Here is a 24,327-nt window from a genome sequence, read left to right as displayed (position 1 = left end):
CCGCAGGACATTTAGGGGCAGAAAAAACCACTGAAAGAGTTTTACAAAGGTTCTTTTGGCCAGGGGTTTATAAAGAAGTGTCTGAATATTGTTCTTCCTGTCCTGAATGCCAGTATCATGCCCCTAGACCCCATTTCAGGAGCCCACTAGTTCCCATGCCTATTATAGAGGTCCCGTTTGACAGAATAGCCATGGATCTCGTGGGGCCCTTGTTAAAGTCTGCTCGGGGCCATCAGTATATCCTGGTAATTATGGACTATGCCACTCGATATCCTGAGGCTGTCCCTTTACGCACTATCACAACCAAGGCGATAGCTAGGGAGCTGGTGCAGGTATTTAGTAGAGTGGGAATACCAAAAGAAATTTTGACTGACCAAGGTACTCCATTTATGTCAAGGATCATGAAAGAATTGTGCAAGTTATTTAAGGTCACTCACCTCAGGACGTCCATCTACCATCCCCAAACTGACGGGTTGGTGGAAAGGTTTAATAAAACATTAAAAAGTATGTTAAAAAAGGTTGTTGAGAGAGATGGGAAAAACTGGGATTGTTTGTTGCCCTACTTGTTAATGGCCATCAGAGAAGTTCCTCAGTCCTCTACGGGGTTTTCTCCATTTGATTTGTTGTATGGTAGACACCCCAGAGGGCTGTTGGATATTGCCAAAGAGACGTGGGAAGGACAGCCCACTCCTTATAGAAGCGTTATTGAGCATGTAACACAAATGCAGGATAGGATTGCAGCCGTGGTACCTGTTGTCAGAGAGCACATGGAACAGGCCCAAAGTGCTCAACAGAGGGTCTATAACCGGAGTGCCAAGATACGGGAATTTGCTCCTGGAGATAGAGTTCTTGTTTTGGTTCCCACTGTGGAAAGCAAATTCCTAGCTAAATGGCAGGGTCCATTTGAGATTAGGGAAAAAGTGAATGAGGTTAATTACAAAGTATACCAGCCGGGAAAGAGAAAACCCGAACAGATCTACCATGTTAACTTAATCAAACCCTGGAAAGATAGGTTGTCTCTGTCAGCGGAGCCTTGCCCTTCGGTGTCTTCACCCCGGTTGCTTCCCGCAGTGAAGGTGTCAGAGACATTATCAGCTGATCAGAACAATCAGGTTAAAGAATTTCTCATCCAAAATAGGGAGGTATTTTCAGAGCTGCCTGGCCGAACGACCATAATAAAACATGACATTGTCACAGAACCAGGGGTCAGGGTTCATTTAAAGCCATATAGGATTCCTGAAGCTCAGCGAGAAGCTATTTCTAAAGAAGTTAAAACCATGTTAGAACTTGGAGTCATAGAGGAGTCTAACAGTGAGTGGTCCAGTCCCATAGTGCTCATCCCGAAGCCCGACGGTAGCATACGCTTCTGTAATGACTTTCGTAAGTTAAATGAGGTGTCCAAGTTTGACGCATACCCCATGCCCCGTGTGGATGAGCTTGTAGAAAGGCTGGGAACAGCCAGGTTTCTCACCACATTGGACCTGACCAAAGGTTACTGGCAAATACCTTTATCTGATAGCGCCAAAGAAAAAACAGCCTTTTCGGTTCCGGAGGGGCTGTACCAGTATAAGATGTTACCCTTTGGGTTGCATGGGGCTCCAGCAACCTTTCAACGGGCGATGGATAAAATTTTGAGGCCCCATAGAAAATATGCAGCTGCCTATTTGGATGATGTGGTAATTCACAGTAAAGACTGGGGGTCCCATTTGGTTAAAGTACAAGCAGTACTGGACTCAATCAGAGAGGCAGGGTTAACTGCTAACCCAAAGAAGTGCTGCCTCGCAATGGAGGAGGTCAAATACTTGGGCTTCACCATAGGCAGAGGTCTGATTAGGCCCCAATTGAATAAAGTTGATGCTATTCAAAACTGGCCTCGTCCAGTGAATAAAAAACAGGTAAGGGCTTTTTTGGGAATTACTGGGTACTATAGACGGTTTATTCCCAATTTTGCGACCACAGCGGTGCCGTTGTCAGACCTTACCAAAGGGAAGCAGTCAAATGTAGTGAAATGGAACCCTGATGCAGAAAAGGCGTTCCAAGCGTTAAAAGTGGCTTTGTGTTCACAACCGGTGTTGATAACACCAGATTTTTCAAAAGAATTTGTGGTACAGACAGATGCCTCAGAGGTAGGGATAGGTGCTGTGCTGTCCCAAACCAGAGATGGGGACGAACACCCTATCATTTATTTGAGTAGGAAACTCAATGAGCATGAAAAAAGGTATGCCATTGTGGAAAAGGAGGCTTTGGCCATTAAGTGGGCACTAGATACCTTGAGATATTACCTCTTGGGTAGACAATTCAGACTAGTGACGGATCATGCCCCTTTAAAGTGGATGTATGTAAATAGAGGCAAGAATGCTCGGGTAACTAGATGGTTTCTAGCGTTGCAGGATTTTAAGTTTACTGTTGAACATAGACCGGGAACACAATTGGCCAACGCAGATGCATTGTCTCGCATCTTCTGTTTGGGGGCTACAAGTGTTCCGGCCCCTAGGTCGAAACAGGGGAGGGGGATATGTGACAAGAACACTGGGATAGTGTTTGAGGGCAGGTATATTTGTCCCAGGTTCTTGTCTTACATGTTTTAGAAAATGTTAACTTCTAGGAAAAATGCTTTTTGTTTTGTCTGAACCTTTTCAGTTTGCTGTAAAAGCTGGGTAAAGGCTCTGAGAGAGAGATAAGGCGAGTTCTAGACATTGGGCCCAGTTCGGGTCTTTGGCCTCACAGAGGGCTAATCAGGGTTTCAGCTGTGTAAGAGTGTTACAGTGCTTCTAACCTGATTAGTATGGGCAGACTGCCTGGGAAGGCTGCAGGATCTGTGTGTGAGAGACACGCTTTCTGATGCAAGTAAGCTATACAGTATGTACTGAAGAACTCTGTGTTTTGTTTAGTGACAGTTAGGAATATCTTATGTTTAGTTAGTGCCGGACAGGCAAGGTATTTTTATTTTGGGGTTTGTTTTATTTTCTGTTTCAATAAAACTGGCCGGGGTCAGTTGTACCAGAAACTGGACTTGTGTTGTTCCTCAGCTGCTGCGTGCGGCCATATTCCCCAGGAAAAGGCGCCTTGCACCCCTACAGTGTTACAACTGGTTAAAGATTTGAGGTTTAGAATTGGTCTTACCGAACCGTCCAGCTTCGGTAATATGAACAAGTTGGAATAGTACCCCTTGTTTAGTATATGAGGTGGAACTGGAACAATGACCTGAGTCTGTACCAGTTTTTGAATGGCATGCTGTAAAGTTATATTTGCTTCTTGTGAAACTGGCTAGCCTGATTTGAAGAATCTGTGAGGTGGGAGCTTTTGGAACTCCAGTCTGTAGCCCTGGGAAATAAGATCTATGGCCAAGGGATCCTGGCACAAATTTGACCAGATCTGACTTAAGAGTTGTAGTCGGGCTCCCACCTGACAGCCTTCCAGGTATTGCGGTCCACCGTCATGCTGAAGTCTTTGAGGAGGCAGAGCCTGAGCTCTGTTCCTGAGCACCTACTGTTGCTGGTTTGCGTGGTTTACCTCTTGCGCCGCTGGAGGACTTAGAAGCAACTCTGGATTTGCCCTTGAATTTGACCGTCCGAAAGGACTGTAACTTAGAAGCTGAATAAATCTTTTTGGTTGGGGGGCCTGCGGAAGGAAATACGTAGACTTACCCACAGTAGCTGTGGAGATCTATTTGTCTAATTCATCTCCAAACAAGGCCTCTCCTGTGAATGGTAGGCCTTCTACGCCTTTCCTGGAGTCCATGTCAGCAGTCCACTGGTGTAGCCACAAGCACCTGTGTTCCGACACTGCCATAGCGGTGGTGCGTGTGTTGAGCACGCCTATTTCCTTTATGGCTTCCACCATAAAGTTTGCAGAGTCCTGTATATGCTGCAGGAGTAAGGCAACATCCCCCCTAGATAAGGAATCTAACCCCTCAATTAGGTTACCTGACCATTTAGCATTGGCTTTAGTGATCCACACACATACAATAGTGGGTCTTTTGGCCACCCCAGCAGCTGTGTACAATGATTTGAGTGTAGTCTCAACTTTACAATCAGCCGTGTCTTTCAGGGAGGCTGCACCAGGAACAGGCAATACAATTTTCCGTGACAGCCTAGAGACTGATGCGTCCACTATCGGTGGATTTTCCCTTTTTTTCCTATCCTCCAGAGGAAAAGGAAAACATGAGAGCAACTTTTTAGGGATCTGAATCTTAACCCATGGTTCTTCAAACAGGGTATTCAATCCCTTTGACACAGGAAAAGTACCTGAGAACTTCTTTTTTACATTAAAATAAGATTCCTCACACTCTTCTGACACCTTATCAGTAATATGCAGACCATATCTGATAGCCTCTATAAGAGCCTCTTTTCCCTGTGACATAGCTGCATCCTCCACCACTCTGAGTCCACCTCACTCCTCCATCTCTGACCTGTCAGAGTCAGACTGCAGGATATGGGCCAGAGATCGCTTTCGCGGACAAATGGGAGGGGATTGAGACGCTGGTTTGGGGACTGAGTCTTTGTTCATAAACTCATCCACAGTCTGTTTTAAGTATTGCGTCTCTTTCTCATTGCGGGACAATTTTGTAGACAGAGCTGAGATCATTCCCTTAAGAGAATTAACCCATTCCTGTTCAGCCCCACTAGTCTGTGAACCCTGAGTACCCAGTAGTGAACCCACTGGTGAAGAGGAACACTCTGCTGTACAAGAAACACACTCTTTGCCTGACATAATGTAAATGTGACAGCACACACACACACACACACACACACACACACACACGAATGGTTAAGCACAATTAACCCACAAAGAGCCCTTCAGGTAGACAGAGTTGTTTGGAGCCAGCCCCCACCGCGCCCTTATCGCTAATCGGGTCGCAGACTAAGTACCCTTATAGGAGATTTAGTACACTAAGAGTCGCTCCCCCTCCCCCCCATGACCCCCTGGTACCGCTGAGGTAATCTGGAGTCACACTGGAGGAGCTGCGCGTCCCTGTCCTGTCAGCGTCTGTGTCCACTGCAAAGGGAAAATGGCGCTGGTGAGCTGCTGGATCCTCTTATAGTGAAGCCCCGCCCCTTCAATGGCACGCGGTCTTCTCACTTTTTTTATACTGGCTGAGGAATCTGGTGCTTAAAATGGAGAGAACCATTTTAAGGCTGTTGTGCCAGTATGGGTACTGTGTACAGTGTACTGGGACGCAGTTGTGTACTGTGTCTGGAGACACATTCTGCCCCGTTTAGAAGCTGTGCGTCTCCGTACCCACATGCCGCAATAATGGCCGGAGCCCCGCTAGCCGAGACGCCAGCTCAGTACTCATTCTTCTGACTCTGTTAGGGGTGGTGGCGTGCTGCGGGAACGTACGCTCGCAGTAGTGGGGCTTGCAAATAGTTCCCTCAGTAGCTCAGTGTCCTGTCAGCAGGGAACGGGACCATTAACCCTTCAAGAGGTTGGGCCGTCCCCCCCCCCCCCTCCTAAGTCCCACGAAGCAGACAGGCTGGTGCCAACCAGCCCTGCCTGAAAATCACAAACATATAAACTAAATGCAGAAAACTCTTCAGGAGCTTCCTTCAGCGTGACCGGCTCCTGCGGGCACATTTTCAAAACTGAGTCTGGTATGAGGGGCATAGAGGGAGGAGCCAGCCCACAAAATTCTTAAAGTGCCCATGGCTCCTAGTGGACCCGTCTATACCCATGGTACTAAATGGACCCCAGTATCCTCTAGGATGTAAGAGAAATATATTATCCTAAAACCGCATATGCACTGTGCGATGCAGGCTACTGCCGATATTGACTATGCAATATGGCCAAAGGCATGAACCTCCGATATAGTCTATATTGGCCTGCCTGCATAGTATATTTTTCCTTGCAATGCCGACCCCGCGGGACTTCATATCGGCATCGCAAGCTGCATACAAACGGTGAGATATGCACTATGTTTTCTACAGATATGGACTATATAGTCCATATCGGTAGTTATATTGCACCGTGTGCATGCGGCTTTAGTCTTTTTTGATAACAATTCTTTGGGTGAGATTCAAATGATATATCACGCCCAATTTCCTATCTAAAATTATCTCCGTTATCGTGCATATTGCGCCCATAGTAATCAGGTTTACTGTGTAAAGGGTTGGGTGCCTCGCTACTCCGGGGGTAGCAAGCTGAAATAATGATACAACGTCCCTGAGGGCAGAAACAGAATGAGTGTGGAAAGGGGTGAAAAGAATTGAATCCCGCCCTATATGTTTTTATAAAGACGTGCAATGTTAGGTGTCAGACATTTAATTTTTGTCTTGCAGCTGACGAGTGATTTGGATTCATCCTTTGGGCCTAATTCAGCATGGATTGCAACTGAAATTTTTTGCATTTTGGCCGATTATCAAAAGACTAAGCAAGCGCTGTGTATGGGATACGGTCGTTAAGGCGACTCAGCTGAAGGTCGACATGCATTAGGTCGACATGGTCAATAGGTCAACATGGTCATTAGGTCGACATGTACTAGGTCGACATGAGTTTTTCACCTTTTTTTAATTGTTTTTTATTTTTTCACACTTAACGATCCATGTGGACTACGATTAGTACGGTAACCTGTGCCGAGCGAAGCGAGACACCTTGCCCGAAGTATGGCGAGCGAAGCGAGCCATGCGAGGGGACACGGAGCACTAATTGGAGTTCCCCATCACTTTACAAAGAAAACGACGCCAAGAACAGTCAAAAAACCCATGTCGACATTTTGACCTGTCGACCTACTACATGTCGACGTAATGACCACGTCGACCTTTTATCCCTGTCAACCGAATGCATGTCGACCTTCCATGGTCGACCTAATGACTGTCGACCTAAGTTGTGTCTACCCAACGACCCATACCCAAGTGTTTACACAGGGCCTAATTCAGCATGGATCGTTATTCTCAGAAACTGCAGTTGTCTGCGAGTAGAAAGGCGCCACCCTGACAGAAAGAAATAACACTATTCACTCGCAGATGCATACGCAAATCCCGTAACAATGAAGAATTATTGACGTCTGAGCAAATGTTTGTAGGTCTGAGGCTGCCACTAATCTGCGACTGAGATGGCCTGGAGGTGGTCTGTGCTGTCGTCCACAGAAATGCCTAGGCACGTCTGTGTTTTTTCTGACACACCCAGAAAACAGCAGGTTTCCTGCCAGAAATAATTGATACATTCGCGATTTCTATAAGTAGCGATCCATGCTGAATTAGGCCCACAATGTGCCAGAGCTGTAGTGCGACAGCGGTGCATTCGCAGTATTAAAGTGAAGCGATTGCTCAGTGACTGACAGTTAGTGAGCATTTAGGAGTGGTAACATGGCGTTTTGTGGAAGTGGTGGCAAAAACGCAGGCATGTTTGGCGTGTGGGTCTCTGACACCATCTGTGATCATTGCATGCAACAGCATGTGCAGATCTGTGGATGATCTGGCTGGCACAGACTGAATTTACCCCTTTGATGTTCCCGATCTTGCATATGGATTGCAATGCATACGCAAAACTGCAGTGGGTGTTTTATCCAGTTCTGGGCAGCAACTACCTGTGCAATTCTTTGCAAATGAGTTTGCAAAAAAAATTAGTAGCAATAGTGATCTGTGCTGAATTAGGCCCTTAGTCCATAAAATGATGCAGTATTTATGCTTTTGGCTGAGGGCTTGATAACAATATCCATTCAGTTCTGCATATCTTGCCGTGCCATTCTTGGGGCTAGATGCATCATCGCTTGGAGAGTGATAAAATGGAGAAAGAAAAGTGCTAGCCAATCAGGTTCTAACTGCCATGTCACACGCTGTGTTTGAAAAATGTCAGTTAGGAGCTGATTGGCTGTTACTTTTTCACTCTCCATTTTATCACTTTCCAAGCGATGATGCATCTGGCCCTTGGTCTTTATTCAGGTTGTTATCCAAATTCTGGCTTGTCTTGGCTTTTTTTCTTAATTCATCTAAAGGCTTGATTCGGAGATATACACACACCCGATGGCTGGCGTAGTTCTCTGATGGTGGGTGGAGTGGGCATGCACAGGACACATGTTGCACATGTACAAAAGTGATGCAGTCAGTTTACAGGCTGTCAGGATCCTAGCATTCAGGAGGCTGACTCCGGAATCCAGACACCTGCCGATAACTCGACACCCGGAATTCCGACACCCAGAAACCCGACAATAGACCAGAATTCCAACTCGGTTGGCCACCAACCAAGTGGGAATAGAACCTGTGGCGAACACAGCGAGCCCACAAGGGGACTCGCTGCCTCTCACCCAGGATCACTGATAACCCTATCCCCCCATTGTCCATAGTACTTTTAGCAGCATTTTCCCTATGCTGAATTTTTAGGGGCCATCCGACACCCTGATTGTAAGATGTAGTGTTTTTATACAAACATTTGTAATTCTATTCCCACAAGTGGCGCAGTACCTCCACAACCACTTCTATGTATATATATATATATATATATATATATATATATTTATTCCTGTGCACATACGCTACAAAGTAATGCCCCTTGCACCATAATAAGCCCCCACAGCAATTCCCCCAAAACCATATTACGCCCCCACAGTAATGCCCCTAGCACCATATTAAGCCCCCACAGTTATGCCCCTGTCACCATACTATGCCCCACAGTTATGCCCCTATCACCATATTATGTCCCAGTACCTGCTCTCAGGGGTTTTGCTCATTGTCAGGGGTTTTGCTCATTGTCAGGGGAACGTCCGCCACCACCACGTGTCTGCTGTGACGGCAGGGGCCACCTGTCCCTTTCAACCTTTTGAAAATGTCCTTCCCAAAATGCCCACTGCCTCCTCTAGCATTTAAAATAACTGTCTCCTCTGAGGTGGCGGACATTTTGGGAGGGACCTTTTCAGTACTAAGACTGGGTGCTCTCAGTAGCAGGCAGCGGGGGGGCGGGGGGGGGGGGGGGCCTGATAGGGGCCCTGTAAGTAACAGTTGTTGTTGTTAATAATAATAATAATAATAATAATAATGATAATGTCTCATTCTGCAGCAAAATAATTTCTATCTTAAGCTGAGACATGTCCACTGTCATTGTATTGAGTTTGATGAATTTGTCTAGTGTACAGAAAAGGAAGCATGTAAACCTTCTGTTGACACCATGGAGTGGGCTAACTGGCAGATTCCTGCTTTGTAAAAGCAGACTACTACTACTACTTGCCACCTGACATACTTTAAAGGCTTATTTAATCAGGGGCATAGGGAGGGCGGTTCCGGTGGAGCTCGAGCTCCAGGCGCCCAAGACAGTACTGGGCGCCGCAGCTCGACTCTGCCGGAACCTCCCTCCCGCAAGCAGCTCGCAGCCGCAGCTGCATCAAGGCTCACCCTCCCCTCCACTCTCCTCCCCTCCTCTCCCCGCCGGTCCTTGACTTGCGTATGATGTCACGCGTCACACGCACGGACGGGCGGAGATGCGGCCAGCAGCAGTGGGGAAGCAGGAGCGGACAGGTGAGTATTTTTTTTTTCCATTTGTGTTTGCGGCGCTACCAGGGGGCACAGCTACAGGGGCATAATTACTCTGGGCAAATCTACAGGGGGCACAACTACTGGGGGCAAATCTACAGGGGGCACTACTACTGGGGGCAAATCTACAGGGGGCACAACTACGCCGGGTACATCTACTGAGGGCAAATCTACATGGGGTACAACTACGCTGGGCACATCTACTGGGGGCAAGACTACAGGGGGCACAACTACTGGGGGCAAATCTACAGGGGGCACAAACCAGGGTGCACAATTACTCTAGGCACAGCTACAGGAGGCACACCTACTGGGGACACACCTACTAGGGGCACAGCTACAGGGGGCACATCTACTGGGGGCAAATCTACAGGGGGCACAACCACTGGGGGCAAATCTACAGGGGGCACAGCTACAGGGGGCACAGCCACTGGGTCCATAACTACAGGGGGCATAAATGTGGCCACGCCCCTTTCCTATGAAGCCACACTCCTATTTTTTGCTGCGCGTCTTCGGCGCGCAATATGTTTGACCTCCGGGGGGGGGGGGGGGTCGGGGGTGGCGCCAAAGGAAACTTTCATCCTGGATGCCACAAGGTATAGAACCGGCCCTGGTGGCCACACCCCCCAATTCAGTACAGGGGAGGGGGGCGCCAATTTTAACCTTGCTCCAGGCACTGAGGTGCTTCCCTTACACTGGAAGCATACCCAGAATATAGCAGTGAGAAATACAAGTCAACTAAGATGCCAGACAACACAGGGAAGATGTATCAAGCTTTGGACAGAGATAAAGTGGAGAAGTTGCCTAAAGCAATCAATCAGTTTCTATCATTTATCTAGCACAGTCTTTGAAATGACAGTAAGGGGCTGATTGGTTGCTTTGGGTATCTTATCTGCCTTATGTCTCTCTAAGACTTGGTACATCTTCCCTCACAAGTGTTATTACAGTTCTGGTTATATATGTTTGTCTGAATGACTGAACAAACCACTTACTCTTCACAGCCAACACTACAACAGCTGGGCTGTTATTCACTCTTGCCCTCTGGGACAATGTAAGTTTATCTCTACCTTCTAAGAATAGCTGGATAGACTTGGTGTATGGTGGCACTTAGTGTCTCATCTGGCAAGAGTGCACAGACCACAGGGGATTTCTGTGTTACAAGCATATACAAGTGAAGCAGTTAAGATACCACCGCACGGGATCTCGGCAATCACAATGCCAACGCTGGAATCCCGCACAGCGGTACAATGCCAGCGCCAGAATACCGGCTAGACAGGCTATTCTCCCTCTGTGGGTGTCCACGACACCCATAGAGGGAGAATATAACCCATGGCGAACGCAGCGTGCCACCGTGTCTGCAGTGTGGCGAGTGCAGCGAGCCCGCAAGGTGCTTTCTAGCGCTCGCCTCCCTGCCGGCATACTGGTGGCTGGGATGTCGGTATACTGATGGCCAGCATCCCAGCCATCAGTATTTCATACTCAACCCATATACAGCTATATAATAAATATACATGAAGTCACTGTTTCTTACCATGTACGGAGCCCATAAATTTCAGAGAGCCACTAGGGAATCCAGGTGTGTATTCCTTGATCCAGATGTTAAGCCGGTCATTCTCATTACCATTGTGATAGTAAAAGAATTCCAAGCACTGAAATCCTCTTACTGGGTAGAATAGTCTGCTTTCAAGTATAGCCACATCTCCAGACTTACCCGTGCTCGTGGTGAAGTGCATAAAATAGCCAGAATCTGTTCAGTTAGGAGAACATTACAAAAATGATTATGTAAAATCTGAAATGTATAGTACAGTAGGTTATAAATTTGTAATACACTCTAAACATTCATTCTATACTGTAACAGAGTGATGTGGGCAGGAACCAGGCAGTTGAAATCCTGACTGTCAGAATCCGGACAGATCCTGATGGTAAATACTGGGTTTAGGGTTAGGGTTAGGCACTAGGGGAGGGTTAGGGTTAGGATAAGGGTTAAAATACTCACTGGGATCAGAATTCTGACCAACAGGATTTCAATCTCCAGGATATCGATACCATCCCGAAACACATAATGCTTGTTCTGCACATTCATAACTGTACTGACAAGCAGGAAAGGGTCATTTCATTTTTCTGCATTTTCAGGGTCATTTTAATAAAGGGGTAATTGCCCCGGATCCATTATTATACTTAGTATTAATGGGGTGGGGATTTTGAGAGATTGTCTCACCCTCTGGTGTCCCACGAAGACAACAGACTCCCTGATCCACTGTAGAAAACGTTCTTTTTCCCCTTAATGTGTAAATTACTTCAACTAATATTACCCTGAATCTGATCTTAGAGATCCTATTCAAGTGAAAAAAAGAGTAGGGGTCAATCCTGCACCACACAATGTAAAATGTCTAGCAATAAGTAGAATACAGTTAGAAGACCAACAATGTGAACTTATATTGGGTAAAGAAACCTTTTATACGTAATTGACAGTTGCTGGTGCCCCCCATGGTTTAAAAATACTGAATAAATAGGGAAGGGGGTTTTGCAAAAGGCCTATATGTGAACAAGCCCATTCTGTTTGGGTGAAACGCATACGTCTGCTTCCAGTTTATCCGTGGTGCGCACATGGGTCCAGATTGGTAGATGCTAGGGGTGTAGTATGAGTTGCCGGCGGCCAGGTCTCCGGCAGCCAGCATGCCGGCGCCGGGATCCCGACTGCGCCACGCTATCTATTCTCCCTCCAGGGGGGTCGTGGACCCCCAAGAGTGAGAAAAGGTGTCGGTATGCCAGTTGTCGGGATTCCTGCGCCGGTATACTGTGCGCCAGGATCCCAACAACCGGTATACTGAATACCACCCGAAGCTAGATCCAAGTGGGCTAAAGGACCTCTGATGTCACAGGAGGAGCAAGGTCGTGGCCTACAATTTCACTATCCACATCAACATCTTTTCCCTTTAGTAAACTGGGACCGAAGTGTGGCAAGCGAAGCGAGCCCATGAGTGTACATTTTGGATCCCATGTTGCGACATTACTCCTCCCCCTCTTGCCGTGGGTCACGTGGTAGTTATGACATCAGTGGTCCTTTTGCCTTGTAGAAATTAGAGATGAGCGGGTTCGGTTTCTTTGAATCCGAACCCGCACGAACTTCACTTTTTTTTCCACGGGTCCGAGCGACTCGGATCTTCCCGCCTTGCTCGGTTAACCCGAGCGCGCCCGAACGTCATCATGACGCTGTCGGATTCTCGCGAGGCTCGGATTCTATCGCGAGACTCGGATTCTATATAAGGAGCCGCGCGTCGCCGCCATTTTCACTCGTGCATTGAGATTGATAGGGAGAGGACGTGTCTGGCGTCCTCTCCATTAGAATAGAGATAGATAGATTAGATAGAGAGAGATTGTGCAGAGTCGCAGACAGAGTTAGTTTACCACAGTCAGTGACCAGTGCAGTTGCTAGTTAACTTTTATTTAATATAATATATCCGTTCACTTCTCTCTGCTATATCCGTTCTCTGCCTGAAAAAAAAAACGATAAACAGCACAGTCAGTCACACAGTGTGACTCAGTCTGTGTGCACTCAGCTCAGCCCAGTGTGCTGCACAGTCATCAATGTATAAATTAAAAGCTTATAATTAATTGTGGGGGAGACTGGGGAGCACTGCAGGTTGTTAGCAGGAGCCAGGAGTACAATTATATTAATTAACAGTGCACACTTTTGCTGCAGGAGTGGTGACCAGTGCCTGACCACCAGTATAGTATTGTTGTATACTACTAATATCTCTTTAAATATCAACCAGTCTATATTAGCAGCAGACACAGTACAGTGCGGTAGTTCACGGCTGTGGCTACCTCTGTGTCGGCACACGGCAGGCAGTCCGTCCGACCAGAATTGTATTATTTATTATTATATACCTACCACCTAACCGTGGTTTTTTTTTCATTCTTTATACCGTCATAGTGTCATCCTAATTGTTACGAGTATACTACTATCTCTTTATCAACCAGTGTACAGTGCGGTAGTTCACGGCTGTGGCTACCTCTGTGTCGGCACACGGCAGGCAGTCCGTCCGACCAGAATTGTATTATTTATTATTATATACCTACCACCTAACCGTGGTTTTTTTTTCATTCTTTATACCGTCATAGTGTCATCCTAATTGTTACGAGTATACTACTATCTCTTTATCAACCAGTGTACAGTGCGGTAGTTCACGGCTGTGGCTACCTCTGTGTCGGCACACGGCAGGCAGTCCGTCCGACCAGAATTGTATTATTTATTATTATATACCTACCACCTAACCGTGGTTTTTTTTTCATTCTTTATACCGTCATAGTGTCATCCTAATTGTTACGAGTATACTACTATCTCTTTATCAACCAGTGTACAGTGCGGTAGTTCACGGCTGTGGCTACCTCTGTGTCGGCACACGGCAGGCAGTCCGTCCGACCAGAATTGTATTATTTATTATTATATACCTACCACCTAACCGTGGTTTTTTTTTCATTCTTTATACCGTCATAGTGTCATCCTAATTGTTACGAGTATACTACTATCTCTTTATCAACCAGTGTACAGTGCGGTAGTTCACGGCTGTGGCTACCTCTGTGTCGGCACACGGCAGGCAGTCCGTCCGACCAGAATTGTATTATTTATTATTATATACCTACCACCTAACCGTGGTTTTTTTTTCATTCTTTATACCGTCACAGTGTCATCCTAATTGTTACGAGTATACTACTATCTCTTTATCAACCAGTGTACAGTGCGGTAGTTCACGGCTGTGGCTACCTCTGTGTCGGCACACGGCAGGCAGTCCGTCCGACCAGAATTGTATTATTTATTATTATATACCTACCACCTAACCGTGGTTTTTTTTTCATTCTTTATACCGTCATAGTGTCATCCTAATTGTTACGAGTATACTACTATCTCTTTATCAACCAGTGTACAGTGCGGTAGTTCACGGCTGTGGCTACCTCTGTGTCGGCACACGGCAGGCAGTCCGTCCGACCAGAATTGTATTATTTATTATTATATACCTACCACCTAACCGTGGTTTTTTTTTCATTCTTTATACCGTCATAGTGTCATCCTAATTGTTACGAGTATACTACTATCTCTTTATCAACCAGTGTACAGTGCGGTAGTTCACGGCTGTGGCTACCTCTGTGTCGGCACACGGCAGGCAGTCCGTCCGACCAGAATTGTATTATTTATTATTATATACCTACCACCTAACCGTGGTTTTTTTTTCATTCTTTATACCGTCATAGTGTCATCCTAATTGTTACGAGTATACTACTATCTCTTTATCAACCAGTGTACAGTGCGGTAGTTCACGGCTGTGGCTACCTCTGTGTCGGCACACGGCAGGCAGTCCGTCCGACCAGAATTGTATTATTTATTATTATATACCTACCACCTAACCGTGGTTTTTTTTTCATTCTTTATACCGTCATAGTGTCATCCTAATTGTTACGAGTATACTACTATCTCTTTATCAACCAGTGTACAGTGCGGTAGTTCACGGCTGTGGCTACCTCTGTGTCGGCAGTCGGCAGGCAGTCCGTCCATCCATAATTGTATTATTATTATAATATATACCACCTAACCGTGGTTTTTTTTTCATTCTTTATACCGTCATAGTGTCATACTAGTTGTTACGAGTATACTACTATCTCTTTATCAACCAGTGTACAGTGCGGTAGTTCACGGCTGTGGCTACCTCTGTGTCGGCAGTCGGCAGGCAGTCCGTCCATCCATAATTGTATTATTATTATAATATATACCACCTAACCGTGGTTTTTTTTTCATTCTTTATACCGTCATAGTGTCATACTAGTTGTTACGAGTATACTACTATCTCTTTATCAACCAGTGTACAGTGCGGTAGTTCACGGCTGTGGCTACCTCTGTGTCGGCAGTCGGCAGGCAGTCCGTCCATCCATAATTGTATTATTATTATAATATATACCACCTAACTGTGGTTTTTTTTGCATTCTTTATACCGTCGTCATAGTGTCATACTAGTTGTTACGAGTATACTACTATCTCTTTATCAACCAGTGTACAGTGCGGTAGTTCACGGCTGTGGCTACCTCTGTGTCGGCAGTCGGCAGGCAGTCCGTCCATCCATAATTGTATTATTATTATAATATATACCACCTAACCGTGGTTTTTTTTTCATTCTTTATACCGTCGTCATAGTGTCATACTAGTTGTTACGAGTATACTACTATCTCTTTATCAACCAGTGTACAGTGCGGTAGTTCACGGCTGTGGCTACCTCTGTGTCGGCAGTCGGCAGGCAGTCCGTCCATCCATAATTGTATTATTATTATAATATATACCACCTAACCGTGGTTTTTTTTTCATTCTTTATACCGTCGTCATAGTGTCATACTAGTTGTTACGAGTATACTACTATCTCTTTATCAACCAGTGTACAGTGCGGTAGTTCACGGCTGTGGCTACCTCTGTGTCGGCAGTCGGCAGGCAGTCCGTCCATCCATAATTGTATTATTATTATAATATATACCACCTAACCGTGGTTTTTTTATACCACCTAACCGTGGCAGTCCGTCCATAATTGTATACTAGTATCCAATCCATCCATCTCCATTGTTTACCTGAGGTGCCTTTTAGTTCTGCCTATAAAATATGGAGAACAAAAAAGTTGAGGTTCCAAAATTAGGGAAAGATCAAGATCCACTTCCACCTCGTGCTGAAGCTGCTGCCACTAGTCATGGCCGAGACGATGAAATGCCAGCAACGTCGTCTGCCAAGGCCGATGCCCAATGTCATAGTACAGAGCATGTCAAATCCAAAACACCAAATATCAGAAAAAAAAGGACTCCAAAACCTAAAATAAAATTGTCGGAGGAGAAGCGTAAACTTGCCAATATGCCATTTACCACACGGAGTGGCAAGGAACGGCTGAGGCCCTGGCCTATGTTCATGGCTAGTGGTTCAGCTTCACATGAGGATGGAAGCACTCAGCCTCTCGCTAGAAAACTGAAAAGACTCAAGCTGGCAAAAGCACCGCAAAGAACTGTGCGTTCTTTGAAATCCCAAATCCACAAGGAGAGTCCAATTGTGTCGTTTGCGATGCCTGACCTTCCCAACACTGGACGTGAAGAGCATGCGCCTTCCACTATTTGCATGCCCCCTGCAAGTGCTGGAAGGAGCACCCGCAGTCCAGTTCCTGATAGTCAGATTGAAGATGTCAGTGTTGAAGTACACCAGGATGAGGAGGATATGGGTGTTGCTGGCGCTGGGGAGGAAATTGACCAGGAGGATTCTGATGGTGAGGTGGTTTGTTTAAGTCAGGCACCCGGGGAGACACCTGTTGTCCGTGGGAGGAATATGGCCGTTGACATGCCAGGTGAAAATACCAAAAAAATCAGCTCTTCGGTGTGGAGGTATTTCACCAGAAATGCGGACAACAGGTGTCAAGCCGTGTGTTCCCTTTGTCAAGCTGTAATAAGTAGGGGTAAGGACGTTAACCACCTCGGAACATCCTCCCTTATACGTCACCTGCAGCGCATTCATAATAAGTCAGTGACAAGTTCAAAAACTTTGGGTGACAGCGGAAGCAGTCCACTGACCAGTAAATCCCTTCCTCTTGTAACCAAGCTCACGCAAACCACCCCACCAACTCCCTCAGTGTCAATTTCCTCCTTCCCCAGGAATGCCAATAGTCCTGCAGGCCATGTCACTGGCAAGTCTGACGAGTCCTCTCCTGCCTGGGATTCCTCCGATGCATCCTTGCGTGTAACGCCTACTGCTGCTGGCGCTGCTGTTGTTGCCGCTGGGAGTCGATGGTCATCCCAGAGGGGAAGTCGTAAGCCCACTTGTACTACTTCCAGTAAGCAATTGACTGTTCAACAGTCCTTTGCGAGGAAGATGAAATATCACAGCAGTCATCCTACTGCAAAGCGGATAACTGAGGCCTTGGCATCCTGGGTGGTGAGAAACGTGGTTCCGGTATCCATCATTACTGCAGAGCCAACTAGAGACTTGTTGGAGGTACTGTGTCCCCGGTACCAAATACCATCTAGGTTCCATTTCTCTAGGCAGGCGATACCGAAAATGTACACAGACCTCAGAAAAAGAGTCACCAGTGTCCTAAAAAATGCAGCTGTACCCAATGTCCACTTAACCACGGACATGTGGACAAGTGGAGCAGGGCAGGGTCAGGACTATATGACTGTGACAGCCCACTGGGTAGATGTATGGACTCCCGCCGCAAGAACAGCAGCGGCGGCACCAGTAGCAGCATCTCGCAAACGCCAACTCTTTCCTAGGCAGGCTACGCTTTGTATCACCGCTTTCCAGAATACGCACACAGCTGAAAACCTCTTACGGCAACTGAGGAAGATCATCGCGGAATGGCTTACCCCAATTGGACTCTCCTGTGGATTTGTGGCATCGGACAACGCCAGCAATATTGTGTGTGCATTAAATCTGGGCCAATTCCAGCACGTCCCATGTTTTGCACATACCTTGAATTTGGTGGTGCAGAATTTTTTAAAAAACGACAGGGGCGTGCAAGAGATGCTGTCGGTGGCCAGAAGAATTGCGGGACACTTTCGGCGTACAGGCACCACGTACAGAAAACTGGAGCACCACCAAAAATTACTGAACCTGCCCTGCCATCATCTGAAGCAAGAAGTGGTAACGAGGTGGAATTCAACCCTCTATATGCTTCAGAGGTTGGAGGAGCAGCAAAAGGCCATTCAAGCCTATACAATTGAGCACGATATAGTAGGTGGAATGCACCTGTCTCAAGTGCAGTGGAGAATGATTTCAACGTTGTGCAAGGTTCTGATGCCCTTTGAACTTGCCACACGTGAAGTCAGTTCAGACACTGCCAGCCTGAGTCAGGTCATTCCCCTCATCAGGCTTTTGCAGAAGAAGCTGGAGGCATTGAAGAAGGAGCTAACACGGAGCGATTCCGCTAGGCATGTGGGACTTGTGGATGCAGCCCTTAATTCGCTTAACAAGGATTCACGGGTGGTCAATCTGTTGAAATCAGAGCACTACATTTTGGCCACCGTGCTCGATCCTAGATTTAAAGCCTACCTTGGATCTCTCTTTCCGGCAGACACAGGTCTGCTGGGGTTGAAAGACCTGCTGGTGACAAAATTGTCAAGTCAAGCGGAACGCGACCTGTCAACATCTCCTCCTTCACATTCTCCCGCAACTGGGGGTGCGAGGAAAAGGCTCAGAATTCCGAGCCCACCCGCTGGCGGTGATGCAGGGCAGTCTGGAGCGACTGCTGATGCTGACATCTGGTCCGGACTGAAGGACCTGACAACGATTACGGACATGTCGTCTACTGTCACTGCATATGATTCTCTCAACATTGATAGAATGGTGGAGGATTATATGAGTGACCGCATCCAAGTAGGCACGTCACACAGTCCGTACTTATACTGGCAGGAAAAAGAGGCAATTTGGAGGCCCTTGCACAAACTGGCTTTATTCTACCTAAGTTGCCCTCCCACAAGTGTGTACTCCGAAAGAGTGTTTAGTGCCGCCGCTCACCTTGTCAGCAATCGGCGTACGAGGTTACATCCAGAAAATGTGGAGAAGATGATGTTCATTAAAATGAATTATAATCAATTCCTCCGCGGAGACATTGACCAGCAGCAATTGCCTCCACAAAGTACACAGGGAGCTGAGATGGTGGATTCCAGTGGGGACGAATTGATAATCTGTGAGGAGGGGGATGTACACGGTGATATATCGGAGGGTGAAGATGAGGTGGACATCTTGCCTCTGTAGAGCCAGTTTGTGCAAGGAGAGATTAATTGCTTCTTTTTTGGGGGGGGTCCAAACCAACCCGTCATATCAGTCACAGTCGTGTGGCAGACCCTGTCACTGAAATGATGGGTTGGTTAAAGTGTGCATGTCCTGTTTTGTTTATACAACATAAGGGTGGGTGGGAGGGCCCAAGGATAATTCCATCTTGCACCTCTTTTTTCTTTTCTTTTTCTTTGCATCATGTGCCGATTGGGGAGGGTTTTTTGGAAGGGACATCCTGCGTGACACTGCAGTGCCACTCCTAGATGGGCCCGGTGTTTGTGTCGGCCACTAGGGTCGCTAATCTTACTCACACAGCTACCTCATTGCGCCTCTTTTTTTCTTTGCGTCATGTGCTGTTTGGGGAGGGTTTTTTGGAAGGGACATCCTGCGTGACACTGCAGTGCCACTCCTAGATGTGCCCGGTGTTTGTGTCGGCCACTAGGGTCGCTAATCTTACTCACACAGTCAGCTACCTCATTGCGCCTCTTTTTTTCTTTGCGTCATGTGCTGTTTGGGGAGGGTTTTTTGGAAGGGCCATCCTGCGTGACACTGCAGTGCCACTCCTAGATGGGCCCGGTGTTTGTGTCGGCCACTAGGGTCGCTTATCTTACTCACACAGCGACCTCGGTGCAAATTTTAGGACTAAAAATAATATTGTGAGGTGTGATGTGTTCAGAATAGGCTGAAAATGAGTGTAAATTATGTTTTTTGAGGTTAATAATACTTTGGGATCAAAATTACCCCCAAATTCTATGATTTAAGCTGTTTTTTAGGGTTTTTTTAAAAAAACACCCGAATCCAAAACACACCCGAATCCGACAAAAAAAATTCGGTGAGGTTTTGCCAAAACGCGGTCGAACCCAAAACACGGCCGCGGAACCGAACCCAAAACCAAAACACAAAACCCGAAAAATTTCCGGCGCTCATCTCTAGTAGAAATTAGTCTTAACCATCCTGGTTCCAGGCATGAGGAGATGTTTATGGCACTGATTACAATTTCCCCACACTGTATATCTCCACACAGGTACTTCAGTGTTCATTCACTGGTACAACTTTGCTGCAATGTTTCGCAGATAAACATGGTGGATGTCACCATTGTATCCAACAGCAGAAACGCCATTTCTTCTTTCTAATTAATAACAACCACCAGTCCGCTCTCTCACCATGTATTCACTGTAATTTTGCACATGGCCAGGCAGTAGAAGCTGCTGGAGTTCTGGATTTGACTATTATATCCTTTCGCTGTTTCCTGCAATTGTCAATACTATTGTAAACTGTGAATGCACCCTGTAAAGCACTCTGAATGATTTTCTTTATAACATGCTAGTGACTAGTCATGCAGGTAGGCAATGCTAATTGCTACATAAGTAGCCCTTGCAGCTGCACAATTAGGCATTATCATTAACCAAGCTCTGTGAGATCAAACGTTATGAAACAATGATTCCAATGCTATTATTGCTGTTTCTGATATCGGAACTGATATTTAGATAAAAATAGATCTGTAGAAAGAACTGATATTTCTCATACGTCCTAGAGGATGCTGGGGACACCATTAGAACCATGGGGTATAGACGGGATCCGCAGGAGACATGGGCACTTTAAGGCTTTGAAAGGGGTGTGAACTGGCTCCTCCCTCTATGCCCCTCCTCCAGACTCCAGTTTTAAAATTGTGCCCAGGCAGACTGGATGCACACTGAGGAGCTCTACTGAGTTTCTCGGAAAAATACTTTTGTTAGGTTTTTTATTTTCAGGGAGACTGCTGGCAACAGTCTCCCTGCTTCGTGGGACTAAGGGGAGAGAAGTATGACCTACTTCCAGTGAGTTCAAAGGCTCTGCTTCTGGCTACAGGACACCATTAGCTCCTGAGGGTTTGATCGCTAGGTACGCCTAGATGCTCGCTCCCGCAGCCGGCCGTCACCCCCTTACATAGCCAGAAGTCAGAAGACAGGTGAGTAGAAGAAGATCAAGAAGACTTCAGTGACGGCTTTATGAGGTACCGCACAGCGAACGCACGCTGCGTGCCATGCTCCCACACACACAGCAGCACTGCAGGGTGCAGGGCGCGGGGGGGGGGGGGCACCCTGGGCAGCAGAAAAACCTCAATATGGACTGGCAAGAGGGGACATAAGTGCCTAGGCACTGTCCTAACCCCCGCCAGTATAAAAAGATATATCCAAAAAGCGGGACTGAAGCGCGCCATCATGGGGGTGGGGCTTCGTCCTCACAGCTCACACAGCTCAGCGCCATTTTCCTTTCCACAAGGCTGCAGAGATGCTGGTCCTTCCTCACACATCTGTATAGATATCAGGGTGCAAAACGAGGGGGGGGGGGGGGCACAGTAATATTGGTGCAATATATGTTATTATAAAAGCGCTGCAGGTCTGGGGCATTCGTTTAGTGTTTCAGAACCGGTGATTAGGCGCTGGGTTGTGAGCTGGCAAAACTCCCTCTGGGTGCCTCTGACAGACTTTACTGTGGGTCTGTCCCCTATATACCCGGTGTGTCTGTGGGTGTTTGGGACACGTGTGTCGACATGTCTGAGGCTGAGTGCTCTTCCCAGGAGTAGACTGTATTAGGGACACAAACAGCTGTGGGAGTGAACCTGTCGGCACCGCCGACTCCTGATTGGGTAAATATTTTGAATGCTTTGAATGCTGTGGCTCTTATTAGTAAGAGATTAGATAAATCGGATTCTCAGAACCAGGCATGGAAGAAATCTGTGGAGGATGTGTTATTACAGGTCCAGACCCCTTCAGGGTCACATAAACGTTCGTTTGCCCAGCTGGCAGACACGGATACCAACACGGACACTGATTCCAGTGTCGACTATAGTGATTCCAGATTGGATCCAAAATTAGCAAAAAGCATTCAGTACATGATTGTGGCGGTAAAAGACGTATTACATATTTCTGAGGACCCTGCTGTTCCTGATACAAGGGTCTGTATGTATAAGGAAAAGAAACCTGTGGTAACGTTTCCTCCCTCTCATGAACTGAACACTCTTTTTGAAAAGGTTTAGGAAAGCCCTGACAAAAAGTTTCTGATTCCCAAAAGGATTTAGGTGGCGTATCCGTTTCCCTCTGGGGATAGGGAAAAGTGGGAGTCAAGGCCCTATCACGTTTGTCTAAAAAGGTGGCCCTCCCATCTCCTGATACGGCAGCCCTTAAGGACCCTGCGGATCGCAAACAGAATAATACATTAAAATCAATTTATGCCACCACAGGTACGCTGCTCAGACCAGCCATTGCATCTGTGTGGGTGAGTAGTGCTATCGAAAAGTGGTCATCTGATATAGATACCCTAGATAGGGATAGCGTCCTTTTGACACTGGGTCATATCAGGAACGCTGCGGCCTACCTGAAGGAAACGGTGAGAGATATTGGCTTTTTGGGGTCAAAAGCCAATGCCATGGCAGTCTCAGCTAGACGTGCATTGTGGATCCATCAATGGAATGCTGATGCAGACTCCAGAAAAAATATGGAATCTCTCCCATATAAGGGTGGTGTCTTGTTTGTTGACGGTCTCGCTGATTTGGTATCTACAGCTACCGTGGGTAAGTCATCATTTTTGCCTTACGTTCCTTCACAACAAAAGAAAACACACCACTATCAGATGCAGTCCTTTCGGCCCAATAAATACAGAAAAGGCAGATGTTCTTCCTTCCTTGCTACTAGAGGAAGAGGAAGGGGTAAAAGATCACCGGCCTTGCCAGGTTCCCAGGAGCAGAAGTCCTCCCCGGCTTCTGCTCCTCTGCGGGAGTCCGCACCGGTGGGGGCACGTCTCAAACTCTTCAGTCAGTTCTGGGTTCATTCGGGCCTGGACCCATGGGTTTTAGAAATAGTGTCCCAGGGGTACAAACTAGAGTTTCAGGACGTTCCTGCTCGCCGATTTTTCAAATCGGCCTTACCAGTTTCTCTTCCAGACAGGGAGGTTGTATGCAACGCAATACAAAAATTGTGTCACAATCAGGTCATTATCAAGGTTCCCCAGTCACAATGGGGAGAAGGCTTTTATTCGAGCCTGTTCGTGGTCCCGAAGCCGGATGGCTCAGTCAGTCCGATCCTGAAACTAAACTCCCTCAATTTCTACCTAAGAAAATTCAAATTCAAGATGGAGTCTCTCCGAGCAGTGATCTCCAGTCTGGAGGAAGGGGATTTTATGGTGTCGGTGGACATAAAGGATGCCTACTTACATGTTCCCATTTATCCTCCGCATCAGGCTTACCTGAGGTTTGCAATTCAGGATTGTCATTACCAATTTCAGACGTTGCCATTTGGTCTGTCCACGGCTCCGAGGATTTTCACCAAAGTGATGGTGGAAATTATGGTTCTCCTTCGCAAGCAAGGAGTCATGATTACCCCGTACTTGGACGATCTCCTGATAAAGGCGAGATCCAGGGACCAACTGGTGCAGAACATTACACTCTCCCTGGCAGTTCTGCAATAACACGGTTGACTCCTAAATTTGCCCAAATCACTGTTGGTTCCGACGACACGGCTGTCGTTTTTGGGAATGATTCTGGACACAGATTTACAGAGAGTTTTTCTTCTGGTGGAAAAGGCTCTGGAGATTCAGAGCCTGGTCAGACAAATTCTGAAACCAGCAAGAGTGTCAGTCCATCAATGCACTCATTTGCTGGGGAAGATGGTGGCGGCCTACGAGGCCATTCAGTTTGGCAGGTTCCATGCCAGAGTGTTTCAGTGGGATCTGTTGGACAAGTGGTCCGGATCCCACATGCACCGGACAATAATTCTGTCTTCCAAGACCAGAATCTCACTCATGTGGTGGCTGCACAGCTCTCACCTCCTAGAGGGGTGCAGGTTCGGGATCCAGGACTGGATCCTAGTAACCACGGATGCGAGTCTCCGAGGCTGGGGGGCAGTCACACAGGGGGAAAACTTCCAGGGAAGATGGTCAAGCCAGGAAACTTGTCTACACGTAAACGTTCTGGAGTTAAGGGCCATTTACAATGGCCTTCTTCAAGTGGAACATCTGCTTCGCAATCTGCCCGTACTGATCCAGTCGGACAATATAACGGCAGTAGCGTATATAAACTGCCAAGGCGGAACATAAAAGCAG

The 24,327-nt window shown here is 46.9% G+C and overlaps 1 protein-coding gene across 2 annotated transcripts in view; it reads right to left on the bottom strand.

The window, feature by feature from the left end:
• Positions 1-24,327, bottom strand: part of LOC134928197 (meprin A subunit beta-like) — a 155,953-nt gene that overhangs the window by 26,937 nt on the left and 104,689 nt on the right. For both annotated transcript variants that reach the window (XM_063923657.1, XM_063923659.1), the window contains one exon: positions 10,990-11,205. In XM_063923657.1, coding sequence (XP_063779727.1) covers positions 10,990-11,205 — 216 coding nt within the window. The remainder of the gene's footprint in view (positions 1-10,989; positions 11,206-24,327) is intronic.

The sequence above is a fragment of the Pseudophryne corroboree genome, chromosome 5, assembly GCF_028390025.1.
Source record: "Pseudophryne corroboree isolate aPseCor3 chromosome 5, aPseCor3.hap2, whole genome shotgun sequence".
NCBI classification, from domain to species: Eukaryota; Metazoa; Chordata; class Amphibia; order Anura; family Myobatrachidae; genus Pseudophryne; species Pseudophryne corroboree.
The sequence above is the reverse complement of the archived record's forward strand: the minus strand, read 5'-3'. Positions and strand labels throughout refer to the sequence as shown.